Source organism: Charadrius vociferus, unplaced genomic scaffold (genome assembly GCF_000708025.1).
Source record: "Charadrius vociferus isolate BGI_N301 unplaced genomic scaffold, ASM70802v2 scaffold44, whole genome shotgun sequence".
NCBI lineage: Eukaryota > Metazoa > Chordata > Aves > Charadriiformes > Charadriidae > Charadrius > Charadrius vociferus.
Window position 1 is genome coordinate 632084 of NW_009648253.1, and position 21684 is coordinate 653767.

The 21684-nt window shown below is 36.0% G+C and overlaps 1 protein-coding gene across 1 annotated transcript; it reads left to right on the top strand.

Annotated features, from left to right (window-relative positions):
• Window positions 1-1410: 1410 nt before the first annotated feature.
• On the top strand, window positions 1411-12354 carry LOC104285840 (serum response factor-binding protein 1-like; the record flags this gene model as incomplete). The annotated part of the gene is made up of 2 exons (XM_009884342.1): window positions 1411-1417; window positions 11610-12354. Coding segments are annotated over exons 1-2 (752 nt in total), but the record flags the coding sequence as incomplete, so codon positions are not given.
• Window positions 12355-21684: the final 9330 nt, after the last annotated feature.

Sequence of the window (21684 nt, forward strand, 5' to 3'; positions counted from 1 at the left end):
TCTTCCAAGCAGTTCTCTTGAGAGGCCAAAGTCCAGGGTTGCAATCTTATTCATTTTTGTCCCTCCCTTCAGGATGCTAAACTCCATCTTGTGGGCACTCCAGCCAAGGCTGCCTTTGACATTCACAGTCCCAATGAGCTCCTTCTTGTTGGTTAGTATGATTTCTTGCTGAGCACCTCCACTTGTGGTCTCCTCTGTCAATTGGGTCAGGAAATTGTCTTTCATGTTCTGCAGGAACTTTCTGGATTGCTTATTTCTGGCTGTGTCATCCCTCCAGCAGATATCAGGGTCAAGGAAGCCCTCCTTGAGGACCAAGGCCTGCAAACAAGGCCACTCCTGTCTATCTGTAGAGGGCCTCCTTTGCTTGTTCTTCCTAGTCAGGCAGCCTATAGCAAACACTCACTACAATGTCACCCTTCTGCTTCTGCTGCTTCACCACCTGCTTATAAGGAGATGACACCAGGCATGGAAGACGACACAGAAATGAGTTGGTATCCATCTTAAACATTGCCTGGGGCAAGGACAGACAAGGTTTGTACCTGTTGGTTATGCAGTTCTTTAAGACAAAATTGAAACCCAACGAACTCTTGGGATGACTCTGTCAGATACAACAAAGGTGCAGCAGTCAATTTCCCACTTGTAAGCACAGGTCTGTGTATGAAACAAGAAAGAGAATTAATAACAAGTGTAACATATTCAACTTGGGAAAAACTTTCAGCAATTTTTCCTTCATAAACAATTGAAAAGGCCACTCCCCTGTAGTAATTTCGGTAGTTTTATCTGTTAACCAATGGGCAAGGTTGGGAGACCTTTTTTCTATTGAGTAAATATTATTTTTCTTTCTCCCTGCTCACTAAACTCCTACTTTGGTATTAGGGAGTACTTCACTCCCTGAGGTATGGTCCCTTACAATGTGCTAACTCATCCTTTCTTCTAGCTGTAGTAGGATTTTTGAACTTTATTTAGAGGGTGAGTGAAGCGACTTCACTCTGGTCTGCTGCAGTTACTACAAAGTGTCCTTGCAGTTTTACATCTTCAGTGACTGTTTCCACAGCTGCTATCCAAAGCAGTATGGAGACAAACGTCCTCTCCTACCTATTTTGTTTGTTTGAAGAGCATACAGGAACAGAAAACTGACATATGTGCACCTCTGTGGGCTAGTGAAATTCTAGCGTTAAACAAATTTACGAAGCAGACATGGAAGCTGCTTACTTTCCAATCAGAAATTCGAAGACATCATTGCACTTACCTCACTCTCCCCTATGGGGAGGGAAAAAGCAATTGTTATTGCTTCAAAATTCCACATGAATTCATTTTAGTTTTGTTTTTATGGCCCTCTGAAAAAATAATTCAAAGAGAGCAGGGAGAGAAGGTTTTACTTTTATGGTTCTTCTATATATCTAAACTGACATGAATGGTAAGTGGCATAGTTATGATTAGAATGAAGAATATGGGAGACAGGGTCATCATAAAGTGTTTATAACGGCAAGTTGTAAATTTTCCCTGTCAGGGAAGAATGGATGCGAAAGTAGTAAAGCTGAATTAAGTTAAAAATATGAAATGTCAGTTGGTGTTGAGAATCCTTGATACTGTGTTGCTTTGAATAAACAAAAGAAAGGACAAAAATGTTTGAGAAGAAAATATCATAGTTCCTTTCTTTCCGCTCACTTTTGTGTATTTTTTCTGAATTAAAAGTTGCACATGTTGACCTCTATTTTTCTGGTGCTTCAGATAATCAACTAGAGTTCACATAGGCTAAATAAATGTTTCGGACTAGACATAAGAAAGATTTTTTTAGGATGAGGGTGATGAAACACCAGAACAGGTTGCCCAGAGTGCTGGTAGATGCCCCATTCCTGGATACATTCAAGTTAAGGTTAGGTGGGACTCTGAGCAACCTGACATAGTTGAAGATGTCCCTGTTCTCTGCGGGGGAGTTGAACTAGATGATCTTTAAAGGTCCCTTCCAACCCAAATTATTCTATGATTCTACTGAAACACTAGATGTTGGAAGGGAGAAAAATGAACATAAACTTCAAATGCTACATGAAATGCTTTTGTTTGTTAAAAAAAGAGAGATAGTAGATGAAAAATCATGATTAAAATATTTTAAGCACTGGAGCTAAGAGCTCTGCAATATTTTCAAATATTTTACTATTTCAATGTAGGCAACAATACAACAATTATAAATAAATATGATGCACTAAGTAATAATTCTGCAGTACATTTCAGCATATTTTATACTGAAATCATTGGAACTGCAACATATGCTACACATCCTAAAGAATTAGGCCTTATTTACTATCTTAACCATTTTTTTAGAGCCATGTAGACTTTCTCATTTTTAAGATACACTGTCCATGTTTCTTTAGCATATATCTTCAGGAAAATATTTTTAATTTTTATGAAGGAAGTATTTTGTAAAATACAAATATAACCAAACTTGCATTGCTGAAGGGAGTGAAATTCCACTTGCATACTAGTGACACAGGCCGCAAACGTGAAAATGAAGATCTGGAGGTAAGTGATTTGCAGAATCTCCAGATGACTGTCATTTGTTGTAAAGATCAAGGTATTCTGGGGACAACAGGAACAGGGATAGTAGGCCATATGAACTAAGATATGCTGCCTGGCAGACCCTAAAAGGATCGGCTGTACTTTGTCTTTTCTGGTAGAACTAAAATTTATCTTGAAAACAAATGGGGAGTAGTGCTAGTTGAGATTTTTCTAAATATGGCATATATATAGGTGTATGCATATGCGTGTAGGTCTATTGTCACAGGAAGGAGATGCTTCTGAGATATAGTTTTCCTGATTTCACTCTCTACCTGCTCTGCCTGAAATTGCAGGGGACATAGGCACAGGAATAAGTTAAAAATAGAATAAGGCATGGATCTGGGAGAATTCAGACTTACCGATTTAATTACCTTGAAAGAACTTTTCAAACAATTGCATTCTCAATTAAAATATGCTGTTAGTTATTTGTTAAGGTTTGTAACACAGGTCTTAAAGACTGCATGTCCATCGGTCATTCCAAACTTCCCAGAATAATTCAGGAATCATGAATATAAATATTATAACTATCTAATTATAAAACAATTCAATTATATCAGGAGTTTCCCAAATACTACTTTTTTTTTAAAATGAGTATTTTGATAATTAGGAAAGATATGCTTGTGTTGATCGCTCCTACACACATGATTTTGCATATTACTGTGAAATTGCTAAGAAAGCATTAAGCAGGTGTGAAACTGTTTTCAGGCTCAGAAGAGAAGCAAATCACAACAGTATGGCTGTAGGAAAATTTTGGAGAAGGACTGGGATAAAAGTGTTTTGGGATTCATATTGAATACTCAGGTTTCTTTAAAAATACGTAAATCAACAATCACAAAGCAGAATCAACTACGATATAATGTAACCTATATCACAAATAGACTTCCAGATATTCTATTGGCGTCAGAGTTGTCAATTCTAGTAGGCTAAAAATGCTGGTTTTGATTAAAAGCTATTATCTAATACAGTTCAGGGGAAACACAGATGATGAAAACTATTTCTAAACTTTGAGCATTTTGTTTGACAGACTCAGCAATAAGTGATACAGTTTCCTCCTAAGGGGATTAGTAGGGGACCCTGCATTGGCAATAGTGTTACACTGCGAATATAGTCTAGTTTTAATTGCTGTTATTTTATTATGCTACCAGGGGTAGATAATCTGTTTAGTTGGAAAATGTGTATGCTTTGGACAAACTAAGTATTTGCAAATCCCTTAATAAGGGTAAAATTACAATGAAATTAATTACATCTTGAACTTGTCAGGAATGTCTGCTCGTATTTTATACATGTGTTCTGACTTAATTTTCTTGGAAAAAAAATATATTCATTTGCAAGAGAAAGCTTTGTGGCCAAGCAGAGGAAATGCTGAAAGAGAGCACACAAGAGCCAGCTTTTACGTTTAATACTGTCATGGATCAAGTAATTTCATCTTCCTGTGCTTTTCACCTCTTAGATCCATTCACTCACTCTGTTATCTATTTAGCCTGTAAGCTCTTTGGGGCTGGGTGTGACTCTTTCTACTGTGGAATTCACCAAAAGCTTAGTCCTCACAACTGAATTTTGCTTTGACTTGACCTCCAAAAATGAGAAACTCTGTCTTACAAAGAATGTTCAGAATCCTCTTTCAAGGTATTTCCTTTGACAAAAGTCTCTTTTTCATGATTACTTTACTTGAAAAAAAAAAAAAAGAAAAAAAAGAAAAAAACTTTCCTTTACTTTGACTTTTATTTATTTTTCTGCTACAGTGATACTCCTGGAGCTCATTTGCTTCCTCTTGTACTCCCGACAGGGTTCCTGTTCTTTCTTTCAGATGCACAGATCCATATTCCTTCAGCAATCAGGGGGCCAGATCTTGCATCTGTCTATCACTCTTCATGGAAAAGGCTCAGATAAGATTCATGAATTGTCAGGTAGCCATATATTTTGTGGAGGCTCCTGCTGTTTCAGCTACTGTGTTCTATAAAACATCCTGATTTTTTCTTAGATTTTTTCTGAACAATGTCATTGACAGCCAGGATTTCACTGAGGAGTTTTACACAAACTCTCATGATACATTTTATTACTATTTATAAACATAACTGATGGTGTTCTTGCTGCTGAATATATATTATTGGAAAATGTATTGTGATAAAACTGGAATTGTGCTGTTTGTTGATAGAGATATGGGGGTATAAGAATTTAGTAGTCTTATAGTTAATGGATTATTTGATTCACCAATTACAGCAACAGAATCTGAGACAATGCTTAAGAAGTTGTGGGAAAATCTCCTATGACCTTCAATGATCTTTTGTTGGAGCCCTAAGAAGGAAACTATGTTTACAGAAAGTCAAGAAATTATAGGATTATTTTTTAATTACTTTTGACACTCCAAATGTTAAGTGTCCTTACCTGTTTGGTTGGTGTTCAGTCACACATCCTCATATTTATTAAATAAAATAAGATCAGGATACACTGAGACTGAACTAGATGAATCAGTGCTAATATGGTCTGAATTTATGTATTTTGTTTGCTTTATTTATTCAACACTGCAATGAAATCTTAATGGAGTTTGCCCTTCAAAAGGGCAAATCCAGACTAACACTGTTAATGATAGTACACAATTATGATTTAAAAAGGTCACTCAATTTTTTTTTCTTGTTATTCTTACTGCTAGTGTTTTAATGAGACATAATTTTATTATTATTAATACATAAATTACTTATTGTATATTATAATAAAAATTTTCATGTGTTTGCAAATTTTTTGTAACTGGCAGCACACCATGTTGAGAAAAAAAAAGAACCTATTGCTATTCTTTTGCTCTTGATTAATGTTTTCTAATTAAACAGATTTCTTTCTTAAAAGATAAAACCCATGAAAAGGCAAGAAGTCAGGGATATTCTGGAAAAAGAAATATGCATATGTATTTAAATATAGCTATTTCATTACACGGTTACAAGGACAGCATACTTATAAATTACAAGCTTGTAATGTCTTTAAAGAATATTGTTCCATTCAACAAGGAGGTAGAAATGTATTTGATATATAGGGTACAAGATTTATAATAAGCTTTCAGAATTAATTCCTTTTGCTCTGTAATGAGCTTAATTTAATTATATTAATGGAATATTGGCAGCAATACACATACTGTAAACATCCAATAGCTGAGTAAACAACCAACAAAAGTAGTTGTAGTAGGACTCCTGTGTGTTGGACTAGCTATTAGTACTACATATCCTTTCTCCATTTGGAATATATGTGCTGATAATTGTACGCTGAGATGCTTTTCTGAAAAGAAGCTTCAGTTACTGTGCTGGTAGAAAGTCCTGGAGACAGAAGGAAGACTGCTGCTTGCTTCAGTCTCTCCTCTTTGTTTCTCCTCTCCTCTTCATTTCTCCTCGCCTCACCTTGCCTTGCCTCGCCTCCCCTCTTTCCCACAGTGCTAACTTTTAGTAGTCTGCATTCCTTACCTTGGATTATTCGACCATTTAATCCGATTCTCTGTTAGCAATGTCCAGCTTGCTAAACCTTGGCAGTTTTGTTACTCTTTTCTGAAATGTGTGTTCTTTTTTAAACTTGTAGCTTCTGACCACCTAGCAATCTTCCTGTGTATATCTTCCTTCCTTATACCCATAACTCATGGACACATCTGAGTTACGTAAAAACAGCTTTGCTCACCCTCCAAACCAAAAAATGAAATTGTGAGCAGAGGCATATCTGACAGGTTAGACCATGAGCATGGAGTTTTCAGTGAGTCTTTGGGAAGTTTGGATGTCTCTCCTGATATTTCTGTGTTAAATCTTGTTGTTATAAACAACCTATAGCTATAACTGACCTACAACACCTTCTGGAGCTAATCTTTCCTTATATATCAGGTAGAAAATGGAGTGTGTGTTTTCCCTTTCTGAGGCTTACAATCAGCTAAAAAAAAAGTAACATTAATCTCAAAAGCAGGACTAAATGTAGTATGATAAAAAAAGATTTTATTTTTAAAAAAATCAACAGAATTACACCCTTGGTTATTTTAATAAGAAATCCATATAAGCTTCCTTTAACCAATATTTCAAGCTCACCTGAAATTGCATTAACCCAACAGCACCCTTCCTCACCCCCCCTTCTCCCACCTCTCCTCTTATCCTGTTTCCAGCTACATGGTCTCACTTAGACTTTGGCCTGCCTTTAGCAACTGTTGGCTCTTTCACCGAAAAAAAATGACTTCACCAAACTCTCAGAAAACTGCCCTTTTATGCGTACATGTATGTATGTGTTTGTTTATGTATGTATCTGTCTATTTATGCTGGATAATATTCTGCAGTTCAAATGAATAAAAATGTCTAGTATAGCTGGTACAAAGTAAGAAAATAAGAGGATAAGAGAAGACAGAAGAAAGATGCTACCCTGTCAGTGTCGGTGACTCAAGCCTTACCCTGACTGCTTAAGCTGTAGTCTGAACACCTGACGTTTCACAGAGCTGCTCTTACAGACCTTTCTTTCCCTTCTAAGTTACCCCACCAGATGCCTATCTTGAGATCACATGACCCATCATCTTCTGCACAGCATTGAATCCCTTGGGATTACAGACAGGTTTTCATTTCTACCAACATGAAAGACTTACATATCCTACATAAGGAAAAAAAAAAACAAACCACACAACACAAACCCCAAGCAAAAAACTTCACTTGCTCAAAAGGCCTGCTCAGATGTATGTCTGCATAGACAAAACAGATAACACACAGCCTCAAACTCATTATTAAGCTTACATGAAGATCCTTAGTAGAACTAAAAGCTCGGGGCTCCATTTGTTATGTCACATAATTAAATACAAACAAGATTTTTTTAGGGTAAAAAAAGGTCTGAAGGTAGTCCACAAGAATGTCCATGTGAGATTGGGAATAAGGAATTTGTTCCTTTCACCAAAGGGAGGAGTGACATGTTCATTGCCTACAGGAACAACTTGGACAGTATGTGTCAGCTTAACAGGAAGCTCCTGAAATAAAAAAAATAATAATAGCATATGTAGCATAATATAATATATTGGTTCATATTCCTAGTGCTGCAGATAATTCATGTTGGAACTATCTACCATGGACTGCACTGGATTTTTCCTCACTGAAAAAATCATGAGTTTTTTTCTAAAACCCTTCTCTACCTTAAACAAAAAACCAACAACTTGTATTTTGGGGGGGGCGCTGAGTGGAATTGTGGAAGTAATCACTTCTGGGGTGTCCAGATCAGCTATCAGGAAGGATATTTTCAATTGTACCATAACAATGTGCCCAAGATCCATGAAAAATGATTTTGAAACATCAGGACTCTGCATAGATTCAAAGGCTTCAACTTCTCAGATAAAACTGTAGAAACAGGACTCACTTTGGTCATCTCTTGCAAAGAGAAAGGATGAATTACTTTGCTTTATCTGGTGCCAAGTTTGTAGCTAACATAAACCTTTTTTTTTTTCTCCCTCTCTCTGACATATGCAATTATGAAATTAGTTGAATATGTCTGGAGAAAAAAAGAACAGCAAAGGGCAAGTGATTAAATTAAAATGCAAAGTGTAAAACAAATTTCAGCTGGCAGGTTTAGAAAAAAAGAAATTACAGTTAACACTAAACCATGTAAAATTACAGTCTTTCAAAGTTGGACTTGAAATGGCAAAAGAAACACTAGAAATGTTATTTTTTAACTTAGGCAAATCACTGATTTTATATACTTGAAAATAGTTCGACAACTTTCAGTATGTTTAGAAATGTATTTTATGCTTCTACTAAACTTGGTCAAAGAAAGATGTACATGAAAATAGACATCTTCATGTGTGATTTATACACACACTGTCAATTGTCCATTAAGGCTAGTTAATATGTTAGTTTTGAGAAGATATTGAAAAGTTTTGCATGAAATCTGAATGATGTTTATGTGATGCTGATATTGCACATTGTTTAACAGGTGAGTTATTCACGTGTTTTCTATGCTATGTGTTATTGCAATGGCTACATGTATTATCCTACACTGGCTTGTTACTGATAATACATCCTTTGCAGAACATGAATATATATGTCATGCATGGAAAAAGCTTTTCCCAGAGTGTTGTGATACTTTGGTACAAAATCCAAAGAAGTACTAGAGATAGTACTGCGGATATTTGATGGAATAATATTGGCATACAAACCATTTTATTCAAGCCTTTTCTCTGTACATATGTCCTTGCCAAGGAAATATGTCTGTATTAGTAATTTACAATGTAAGACTAGTGTAGAAACTCACATACCAGGTAATGATAGGGTACTGCAAGATCTGACATGTTATATCATAGCACAAACCACTATACCTTCTTTTGACAGAAAGATGAAATTAAAAGTATGGAACCATCAGCTTTTGCAGTATATTTGAAAAGGGCAGTGAGAAATGTAAACTGCAAAGAAATGGAGATTGTTGTACAAGATAAATTATATATTTTTTCATCTGCTTCTTTCACTGGCTGAGACATGAGCTTCGGTTGTAAGCCCCCAATATCCTATGGCTTCCTCTAATTTGTTATTCAGACAAACTTCCTTTTACTTTGTACAGAAGTTAATTTCTTTTTATAGTTTTTCCTCTTTGGTTTTGCTGAGAATAAATATTAATAAACTTCAACTGAGGGGATCCTCCTGACCCAGTTCTTTTCCATTAATTTAGTCTCTGCATACATGTGTTTTTATAGTATTTATCACCTAAGTACTATTACCAGCTTTATGGCAAAAATCATTAGGTTTCTATTTCTTGGTAATTTAGCATTTCAGTTGCATTAACACTTACATTTGGATTATTTAATTATATAACTGACTGCATAAGTATCCTCAACAGTCAGACTACTCATGTTAGTGAGTCACCATATTCTACTTCCCCTAAAGTGTTTTATTCATTTGCTGGATTCACAGGAAATTCTGTTTGGAGGATATTAATTTGAAAAGTGAGGCTGTCCTCTTGTAGACTTCTGTAGCCTTATAATTAATAGTTTTCTCTGACATACAGTATACATTACCAAGGAAAGATACTTAATTCTAATATCAGTAGACCATAAGATCTCTCCATGTTATTTGTTTTCAAATTGAAATTCTATATTTTCTTACATTATTATGCTGAATATAGAAGATCAGAGCTTGATGAGATAACACATATTATCCCAGTAACTTCAGAAACTGCAGAGAATGCACTGAAAAATGTAACCATGTGAAAGAGGTGAAGAATTCTTAAACAGTGATTTCTTTTATTTAGCAGATACCAAAGCAAGCTTCTATATTCATCACAGTAAATACTCATTAAAATATCTTATTTAAATTTTAAATGAAATTATGTGTAACTGTAAAGGTTGATATTAGAATTTTATGAAAAGTGAGGGAATCAGAAAATGTAGAGGTAGGCCTCTTGAATAACGAGTTTATTTAAAAAAATGAATACTTATAAACTCTGGGTGAATAATCATAGTTTGGCCATCATTGCAATCTCCTGCCTGTCCACAGCATGAAATATTCTGAGAAATAAATGTAGAATATTTTGGTGAGAATGACAGAATCACAGAACGGTTAGGGTTGGAAGGGACCTCTGGAGATCATCTAGTCCAACCCCCTCACCAGAGCAGGGTCACCTACAACAGGTTGCACAGGACAGCATCCAGGCGGGTTTTGAATGTCTCCAGAGTGGGAGACTCCACAACCTCTCTGGGCAGCCTGTTCCAGTGCTCCACTACCCTCGAAGTAAAGAAGTTCCTTCTCATGTTAAGATGGAACTTCCTATGTTCAAGTTTATGCCCATTACCCCTCGTCCTATCATTGGGCACCACTGAAAAAAGACTGCTCCCATCCCCCTGGCATCCTCCCTTTAAGTATTTGTAAGTATTAATAAGATCCCCCCTCAATCTTCTTTTCTCTAGACTAAAGAGACCCAAGTCCCTCAGCCTTTCCTCGAAAGAGAGATGTTCCAGTCCCCTAATCCTCTTTGTAGCCCTTTGCTGGACCCTCTCCAGCAGATCCCTGTCCTTCTTGAACTAGGGAGCCCAGAACTGGATGCTGTACTCCAGATGCGGCCTCACCAGGGCAGAGTAGAGTGTGAGGATGACCTCCCTTGACCTGCTGGCCACACTCTTTTTAATGAACCCCATGATACCTTTGGCCTTCTTGGCCACAAAGGTACATTGCTGGCTCATGGTCATCCTGTTGTTCACCAGGACTCCCAGGTCCCTTTCCACAGAGCTGCTCTCCAGGAGGTCAGCCCCCAACCTGTACTGGTGCATGGGGTACAGTTGCAGTGAATCAAGTGTGACAAGCTTGCAGTCCATTATATTGCTTCAAATGGGCTTTTATGGGACAGTATGTTATACAACATTTGAGATATAGGCTGTGGGACAAACAGGGCTCATAATGGGAACTCTAAAAATCAAATGGATGTAATAGATTATCTCTAAATTAAGTAGGACTGAACTGGCAATGAGCACAATAACTTGCAGATACAAAGGTAAAAGGAGCATTACAACTGGGTTTCCAAAGGCAGCTGAAAGGTTTTGCAAATGACTCCCTTAAACTTCTCTGGTAACTGTCCCCAGAATCCTTGGGGAATCTTTCCTGGCTCTTTAGGTTATCTCCTGTTCTCTTTGAACTCAAATTTTCCAACTAAAGTTGATGTTAAAAAGGGTCAAGTCCTAGTAATAATGTCACAAAATTACTTTGTTAATAACAGAGCATGTCAAATACCCGGTTAATTGCATCTGAGCAATTTACTGTTCGTTTGCAGTTTTTACACACAAAGTAATGCCCTAAGTGAACAGAATTATCAGCTGCAGATTATTTGCTGAAGAGAAGTTCACAGTTAAACCCGAGTTTAACAGTATATCCAGGTGGTAACGTCAAGTTCTTTTCCTCACCTTTGTTGATGCTGTATTCTAAGGTATTTCTTGCCCCATGCGTTCAGTAGTTGATTAAGACATTCAAAATATGCTTACTCAATACAACATATTTAACTTGCAAAAACATTGTATTATGTTAAAATAACTTATGTAAACTCATGTATAACTGCAACAAAAGATCTTTCTTCTTCCCCTTATATAGCTGCTGTAAAAGCTTTTAAGGAGGCAAGAAAGAACCCAGCCAAAAACACTCCTTCGAAAAAGGCAAAGTCAGAAGAACAGCCTAAATCAGCGCAACGTTTTGATAGCAATTTGGATGACCAAGCTCTTAAACCAGCTCAAAAACAGCAAGGAAGTGAACACAAAACAAAAATGAGTATGAAAATAGAAACTGACAGGGTGGCTGAAGAACTTTGTGAGAATGAAGTTAAGCAGAAAACTGTGGAAATGGAGAGACCCTATGCTCCAGAAGAATCTTCATTTCAGGCAGTAGAAATGCAAGCAGTCACTCAGAATAAAACAGGAAGGAAACTTGGCTACCAAAAAAAGAAAGAAAATATGAGCATGAACAAATTGAATGCCATTAAAAAAAAAATTAATGATGATAGTGACCAGGAACATCCTAATGAAGAGGAGTACTTTGATGATAGTACTGAAGAGAGGTTTTATAACCAGTCATCAGATTCTGACAGTGACAGCAATGATGATTTCTTCATTGGCAAAGTAAAAAGAAAGAAAAATGTAGCAGCAGTTACTGGTCTTTCTTTAGCAATAGAAGAGGATAGACTTCAGAAAAACATAGTGAAGAAAGAAAAGAACACAGTGCCTGGGAAAGCGCAAGATTTGATCACAGAAGAAGGAAAGCCACATGCAAAAGCAAGCAGGCTAGAATCAGTGTTCTGCAGTTCCTTGTCTACCTCTAATCAGAAATCTCAACACAGAAAAAGGTATGTTCTCCATTCCTTCCTCCCTTCCCAATAGTGGAAATTGTTGTGATTTTTAGTAGGCCTTACCAAATAAGAATTTGAGTCAATTATAGCTTAGAACATTTTCACATAAAGTACTCTGCACTTTTCTTGTGCTTTCTTGACACTTATGTAATTTTCATATTCACATTAGTACTGACATATACACAAGATTCTCAACTAGACCTGTATCCAAATTAAATCACTACTGAACACTTCTATTTTTACTTTTTTATTAATAAAGAGGAAACAATTTATGAGGTTTTTGCACATTATGCTTGAAAAGTCATTGCACGAGTGTTAACATAGCCCTCCATGACAGTGTTCCAGTCATGTGAGCCACCCCACCATGTCTCAGTAATTGCAATGAGATCATGGTTCTGCGACCGCACACAGATCTCTAACTCCTCTTGTTTATTCCCCATGCTACACGCATTGATGTACAGGCATTTCAGAAAAGCCAATAAGTGTGTAGTTTTTGCCCTTGAGGAGTGGTGGGCCTTCTGATTCTCAAAAATACTAGCACTCGGCCCCACAATTGCTGAGCTACTATGCCTAGGTGCCTCTCTAGCGAGCCCAGTTACATGCCCATCCCCCTTCAAATCTAGTTTAAAGCTCTCCCAATGAGCCCTGCTAACTCTGCTCCAAGAACCATTTTCCCCCTGCGAGACAGGCTTTTCCCATCTGCTGCCAGCAGGCCTGGTATTCTGTAAATCAGGCCATGATCGAAGAACCCAAAACCCTGTCTGTGGCACCAAGTTCGGAGCCAGTCATTGACCTGCTGGCTCTTCCAGTTAACCTCCTCATCGTTCCCTGCAACAGGAGGGACAGAAGAAAACAAGACTTGGGCTCCCGATCCCTTAACTAGTCGTCCTAGGGCCCTGAAATCCTTCCTCATTGCTCTTGGCGTTCTTCTTACTACATCGTCGCTACCTATCTGAAACACTAAAAGAGGAGAAGCCCATAGTGGGAGATAGAGTAGCTCCAACAAATGATTTTATTCTTTTATCTGTCTACATATGAAGTAATAAGTACAAATTATTTCAATATTATTTATTGAAAATATTCAATTATATGGTGGTACAGTTACACTCCGCATATTTCATAAGATAATTTTCAAAGTATTGAGATAATGAATCGGGGGGGGAGGGAGGAAGAAAAAATGAAAAGTTTATTTTCAGGTTATGTTTCCATTGCAAAAAGCATGTGGTAACTTGAGTTACTAGATCATTTTATCTCAGGCTTAACCTAACCTTCTAGGCTACCAGCAAGAATGTTTCCTTGTTTTCAAACTTATGTTGTAACACAAATTTTATGGCAGACAATTTTCGTTTAGCCAATTAGATAAGTCTACAATAGAATTTTTATTAACTTTGTTTCTCTGCATTTTTTCCATTGCAGAAGTGTTACTAAAGTCATAAAAATTAAAAAAAAAAAATAATGCCAGTTGTCATTAGTACTGAGTGAAAATCTTGTTTTTGTTATTTTAATTATTAAAGATAAAAAGAAGATTAGACATTTTTACATCACCTGAAAAAAGTTACTTAAGTGTCTGAAGGAGAAATTAATGCAGATACAAATTATTTTGGCTGTTGAGCTGGAAAAATTGAAGTTATATACTCAAAAGTCCTTTTTAATTTTATGGTTTTCAGTAACATCAGCTAGGCAAGTAATCACGTTATGCAGATGTTAAGGTTAACAAGAGGTTTGATTCTGCAGAAGATTACTTAAAAAACATAGTTCTTTTTCTTGTTCCCATTTAACTTTTCATAAGAAACAAAAAGTAGGGATGTTAAGTTGAAATTTTCAAATTTTCTATGAAAAGATACAGAGAAATATGTTTCTTCCTCATATTTCTGTCTTTAGATTATTTAAAAAGTTCTGATTTTCTATTAATTATTTTTCTTTGTGTTTTTTTATTTATTTAATTATTTATTTATTACAGAGAATAGTAACTTTGATGCCTGTTTTTTGTCCTGCACCCAGGGTACCTTTTTTTTTTTTTTTATCCCAGGCTCATAAAAGTAAAAATAAGTATTTCATCCTGATTTTCCTGACAGAAACTCATAACCTATTGTAAAGAAAAAAAAATATACAGGAAAATCACTCCAACACATTTCTAATCAGAGAGTGTTTAAGCACATACTTGCTATTAAATCACAGGATTAGCTGTGTTAATTCTTCATATGGTAAGCCTTTTTATAATCTGCTTGCTGTATAGGGCTATAATGAAGGTTTTGAAATTTTGACCTGTAGGTTTTGTCAGGTCCGTGTATCTCACCATAATGCAGCAACTGCAGTCTAATGAGAGTGGAGAATTTTAATTCCCTTGTCACCGCCGTCTAGGGAATAGGTCTTATTCCCTATTAATGGCTATTCAGGGTATGCTGCAGAAATGTATTGTAAGGAAGAGATGCATGGTCCATCTGAATACACCTGTTGGTAGGGGCACACCTCATGGTAGTCTTAATTTGATGCTAAAACTACCACGACAAAAATGACCCAAAGGTATTCCTGCAAGTAGCCCATCAAGTTAGCAAAGAAATATTATTTTTCACAGTTAATTCTGTGGATCACAAATTCTCAGGTTTGTCTCATGAATTTTCTGGCTGGAAAGCAATGTAAGTAATCTGTAAAGAACACAATGCCATTGCTAATGCAGGACCTTGAGTTCTAAAATTGTTCAAAATCCAAATTTGTTTATAGTTACAGGGGAAAAGGCCATTTGGCACAACAAGCGTGGAGTTTAAGGTTTATTAATCTCATTCTCCTCCCTTTTTCTCTGCATCCTTCAATTAATTCCCTGTACAAATAAGCAGTTGTCTTGAACTCATTTATTATATTTGCTTTAATGGCTTTATGGGATTACTTTGCATGAATTAACTGAAGAGAGTAAGTGTGAACACTTTAAGAATGGCATGCTGTTTTGGCCACAGAAAGCTGTTATTTTAATAGAAATATAGCGGTTACAGCCACATGAATCACTGTCACAGCGCAGTGATACCTCTTAAACAAACATGTGTCTTTATCTCGTGGCTGTAGGATAGATTCACTTTTAAAAAAACCCCAAATTAATACAAAGGTTGCATTTCATCCCTGTTGAAATAATCTTCATCTACAACATGAGAACCCTTAGTTACAAGCTTATTAATTTATTAGCTCCCTAATAAAAGTATAATTGATGTTGTATGGCTTCAAATTAATTTTGAACTACTTGAATTAAAAAAAACAATACACACAGATTGCATCTATTGCAATTTTGAGTACAAATACAATAGCAAGAGATATGAATGACAATCACCAGTTTAATTAGTCTTTCAGCACAGAAATTAACATAGATATAACACATTACACATCAAAATGTTCATGTTTGGTGTTTTGGTAAGCATATGAATCATTCAGGATAATTGGCACTATGTGAAGAAGATGGCTATGGCAAATTTGGCTTCTCTCTGTATCAGTGTGCTATCAGTTGTTCACTTGTTTGCTTCACTGCACTGAGCTAAATGTCCATGTATGCACAATTTTAATACATACTTATTAATTATTTTTTGGATTCAGCCTTAGGAGCAAACTACAGCTTTCTTATTAAAATGCTTTCTCTAGAGAAAATAGTCACAATAATCTGACTGTACTAGGACTGCTCCCAAAAGAAATTAAAAATAGAACAATTTGAGTACTGTGATACATTCTTTTTTAAATTTTAAAATTATATTTCCTCTTTCTCTCTCACAAGCAAACATATGCCAATTGGGATGAGCTGTGACATTATAGGATCTCAGATGCTGAACTTTGCCAGTATATGTATATTTAGAGCAAAGTCCAAGTACCTAAAAGAAATGAATTACTAATTCCACAGATGGCATACCTTTCTCTAAACAATCATCCTGGAAGTTGGAGGAAGGACTTGTTGTTACATCTTAGAGCTCACAAACTCCATGTTGCTTAAATCTGGCGCTGTTTATCATCTTTAGAAATACAGAAAGTTTTGTGGCAGAATTTTTTTTCTGATATTTAGGTTGATGATTCCCATTCTGGGTTGTGGGTGGGGACTTGCATGTGAATATTTAACAGCTTCTTAAGAAGATGTAAGAAGATGTGTTAGTGAGAAGGGGTGCATTAATCAATGGTGAAAAAACCCACCATACATTATGATTGTCATTGCATTGCAGAGTTTTTCTTATCACATTTAAAAAAAAAAAAAAAAAAAAAGCATGTCAAGATATGTGAAATGCTAATGCCTATGTCAAGAGGGAGATATCATAATGGGTAAGGTACCTGTACCTGGTGCAGTAACTGTGCTTGAAATGAGTGCACACAGCTTCATTCATGAGAGCCATTAGGGAAAAGGGCTGAGGGACAAAGGGTCTGGAGGGCAGCCACAATATGCTGCACCCAAGATAGAGGCATGACGGAGCCATGGTTGTCTTGGGATGTCTGTGGTTTCTAACGAGATCCCAAAACACTGATGATCCTTTATCAGACAGTCACCCCTACGTCTCATTTCTCTAATAAGTAATTTATTTTTTTTCCACCTGTCTTTCCTGTTCTGTCTACTAGGGTGGCAAAGTCCAAGACACCAGACTGGGGACTGTAATGAGGCTTTGTTTCTGCTACAGCTTTGTAAGCGCTACTGTAATACAAATATACCAGTATTTCTAATGTTGCAACTTATTTTTAGGTATGCTGCCATTCAGTTCTTGCAAACTTAAAAATATATGAGAACCATTAAAGAACCTGAAAAATGTGTATCCAATTGTAGCATATCTATATCCAGTGTTAGGAACATTTTAATTTACAATTTCTGGAAGATATTTATTAGGTCATTAGTTATATTTTAGTTTTTGCTATGCCAAGGCTAACAGTTTAGTTCTTTTCACATCAAACCCATGTAAACATACAACTTACTACGAGTAATCCAGTGAAACACCTTAGTGAGTATCTTCAGAAAATAAAGTGTGTCAGTGTTCAGATAGTCATTAATCTAATGAAGCATATGATAATTGCAAACAGTCAAAGTGTGAGTCTATAGCTATTCTCTTTGATATTAAAAATCCCCAGACAGTGAACCAGCATATATATAATTCTGTAACTGAATGCTTATGTAAATTCAATAGCCTATTTTGTAAATCTTCTGGTCTCAGAAGGATACAGATTGATGATATTTCGCACTAAGTTCTCGGATCAGCACTTACAAGGCATTTCTTAAATATTTCTTTCCACTTTCTGTCCAGTCAATTGGAAAAATCTGTCCCGAGAATAATTGAAAATTGCTCCAGATTGTCATTGAGTGATTTGCAGAAATACCCTTTGATTAGAGCCCTAGTCAGTTTTATATTATACTGGCCCTCATATGGCACTGAGAAAATAAATAATTCGTCAGCTGTGGACAACCAGATAATTGGTGTAGTTTATTCAAAAAAACAAATGTTTATTTCTGTAGGTGATCTTCTGCAAGGTTAAAAAAAATCAATACCATAAATCATGTTTCAATGGAAATATGATGGCCTTAAAAGGTCTGCTAAACTGTATCCAAATGTTTATTTTGCTTCAGCAGTATAACTTTTCTGCAGGAGGTAAACACAGCAGCCAAGTGGCACACTTTACACTACTCTCTTTCCTATACTCTCCCCCACCCATCTTCTAAAAAAAATAAAATAAAATAAAAAATAATATGAACACTATTTTAAGAGAACTAACCTTGAAAATGTTGGATACATAGTCTCATATATCCTCCCATTTGTATACATAGTTCACACATCCTGTTCATCCTCAATAACCCAATAAGACACTTGTTCTGGATTTCCTGGGTAGTAGCAAGACACATCATCACTTAGATAGACCTGTTTTGGGATGCTGTGTTAGATATTTGATGATTTGATTGACATAGTTCTCTCCACCACTGACAAATTTCAACTCTGAGAACAACCTAATTGGTCAGAGGTTCTTAAAGGCAAATACATGCTAAAGGAACTTGTTGATTTGAACACCTATTAAAATCAATGTCTCCTGAATACTCTGAATCCAAGTCTCCTGAGTATCAATACATTTCAAGTGACAGCACCAAGAAAAGAGGTTTTACTCCTAATTTAAGTATTAGGTTTGTCTAATGGCTGCTATTTGTGATATAATTTTCTAGATGTTCTATAACCTTGCAATGTGAGGAGATATACTGAAAAATATTATCGGGGGGAGGGGAGGATAATGCAACCCTGACAGAAAAAAGTAAAATTTTAATACCAGGTTCTCAGACAGACAAAATTATTATTGTGAACAGAGACCTAATATTGGCCAGTATTCATATCTGTGTTACATGTGTAGCAGGAAAATATCTTCAGAAAAAAAATGTCTCCTAGCTACAGCTCAAAACATCTTTCAGATGAAGGAACAGCAAATCAAGGAACCAGAGATCTTGCAGGTCTAGTATCAGGGAAGCCAGTTGCTTTAAAGTGACAAATGCAGTTAGATATTAATGACATTGTTTAAAATGAAATGGGAAAACACTGAATTTCTCTTGGGACAACTTTTAGCATTCCAGCAAGAAACTTTAAGGCAAGATCTGGGATATAAAATGGTGCTAGAAAGACAGATAGTTACTCTTAAAACAAATAAATGCTATGCCACTTCAGTCTCTTGTTTTAGCATCCAGCATTCACCGGATGCTAGCACTGAAAATCTGCCCTAGCATTTTGTAATGCCCAAGGCATTTGGCTTTGGTTTTGGTTTGAAATTGTCACAGGAACATATGCAGAAAGCCCATTCTAGCCTGCACAAATTACTGTAGCTTCTATTTATGATGTATTCTGAATGCTGTTTTCTCTTGCCACATACAAGTAGACATCACCAGATATAGATGTACACCTTCAGAAAAAATCTGGTCTAAAACTAAATTTACTATAAAAAAAGAGTTACTTATAAGCAAAGTTAATTCTGTTAGTATAAATACGTTAATGTGAATTGGCATTCTTGCTTTATTTCGTATCATAACATACTGATGGAACTGAAGCTTTTCCCTTTTCAGTTTGGTGGTAAAAATATCTTTAAATAACAACCACAAAACAAATGTACTTTTGTTATTTGGATATTATAAAAGAAAGCAAATGCCTGTGGTTTTTTAAGTAAAAATTGCTTATATCTGAAGGAATGACAAGTGTTTTAATAAATTAGCATAAATGAGCTAACTGTTTTCGGTTTTTTTATTATTATTTGGATTAAAATATTTAGGAAAATACAAACTGGAGAAGACCTTTATGAATAGGAAAACCACCAATTCCTGAACTTCCAATCTAGAAGAATGATCTGGTTGTTGATCCTGACCAAGTAATTGCACATGTTGCTGGCCAATTCTCGAATTTCAAATATCCACTTCATGAGTGTGAGACTATTTATTAGTTACTTTCACTTTCCTCAAAGATAGACAAGATAAGTACAAAACTGGAGGAAGTGCTCGAAGTTGGCATTGGATATGAGAACTTCTGTAGGCAGAATTTTTTGTTACGACCCTGATAAATATATATCATAAGCCTGACAAGCTTATGGTGTAACGATTGACTTATTAATGTCTTCAGTCTTTTTCTTCTTCCTCCCAATAGTCTAACTGTCCCAGGTCATGTAAAACCTGTGGGTGCCTTCAAGAGAAATGCCTTTCTCTTCTGTCCTCAGATGATAAGCATTGGGGAGCTAGACAGGTGCAGTCCCATTCCTAACTTTCCCTTATATAACATATATGTTATGGCTTTCATGAGGTAATGAGGTCCATGAGGTAATAGCACAGACGTGACCAAACATTGCGCATAATTTTCCATGAAGGGAAGAAAGGGATAGTCATAAGGTCTTCTATTAAATTGAATAAAGTCTTTTAATGAGCTGTTTTCTGTAGCTTGTGATGGTGCAGTCAGCAAAGTTCCTGTGCAGTAGCTGTCCTCTAAAGACACATCTTATTTCACCTGTGTGAAATTTAATTAGTACATGTCATCAGTAATCATAGAGTGAAGTGGCTCTTGATTATACATAGCTTGTGTACTCCGAAAGCAGGCCTTTACAAAGACATTCTCCAGTGCCTATTTCCTGATAATGACAAAACATTGTAAGTTCTTTATTGGACTTTTGCTTCTTTTTTTTTTTTTTTTTTCTATCTGAGAAAAGTAAGAAAATGTTTTTAGAGAGAAACAAAAGTCCAATATGAGAAAAATTGTGAGGATTCTCATAATAATAATGGATAGTATAGAGAATGAAGAGAATGAATGTTGGTTTAAGCTTTGGGGTAGGGAAGTCAGACTTCCATGTGAGTATGAAACAGCTTTTTAGCCAGTAAAGGCTGTTTTGGAAAAAGCTCTAATTCAAACTAGGATGTTGGAAGAAGCAGGAGAAAAAGAATTAGGCCTTGGTCACTAAAGATATAGTTTTGCTGACAGTCCTTTTGAGCATAATAGGTTGCCTCTGAGGAACTGCAGGAATCCACATTTCTGGAAAATTGGCAGGAATGGCACTCGCAGAGTAGACAATATTGCAGCATCTGAGAAGAAAGCCTGGACTAATGTGGGGAAAAAAAAAGCCCCAAACTTGTGGAATTTTTGTTTAACCTCGATGAAATCCTGATGTTTAGGGAAGCATAGAATTGTGTCTAATTAAGCAGACTATTTTAGGTAGGTCTATGGGTTCATGGAATACAAAATTACCTTAAAAACTTTCAAAAATACATCCATTTACTTCTTGCTGCTTCGATAAAGAAACAGCCAGAGATTTGCCTGTCATCTTCTGTCTTTGACGTACAATGTCATTCTAAATAGGATGTGTTTCCATTCATTAGGTAATTAAAATAAAAATTGAATAGGAGATAGAGAAATTAATAAAAACAAACAAAACAAAAAAAAAGCAAGAAGGATTGCACAGGAAAGAGTTCAGAAGCATGTATTTCTCCTTCTCTAATTGTGTTTGTTTTATCTGACCTATCTCTCATTCAAATGCCCTACTCCTGGACAGTTTTCCTGGAGGAGATTGCTAAACAGCAAGAGGTATGTCTCAAATAAAACCCCATTAAATACTCATTAATATGACCCAGCAACTGTAAGTTCATTTCTCTCTTTGTTATGATGTGACAGAAATACCTCAATAACTTTGAATAATATTCTAAGCTGATGGATAAGTAAACAATATGAGAATTAGTCCTATAAAGCCTAAACAAAAGCTCAACATTTCCAGCAGCTGGAGTACAACAGCTTCTGCTGCTTTTTCCTTTGCTATCACAGTCACTGTTATAACTTGCTGGCAATGACCGAGGTAAGTACATTGCAGCCAACATCCTCCCTGTAG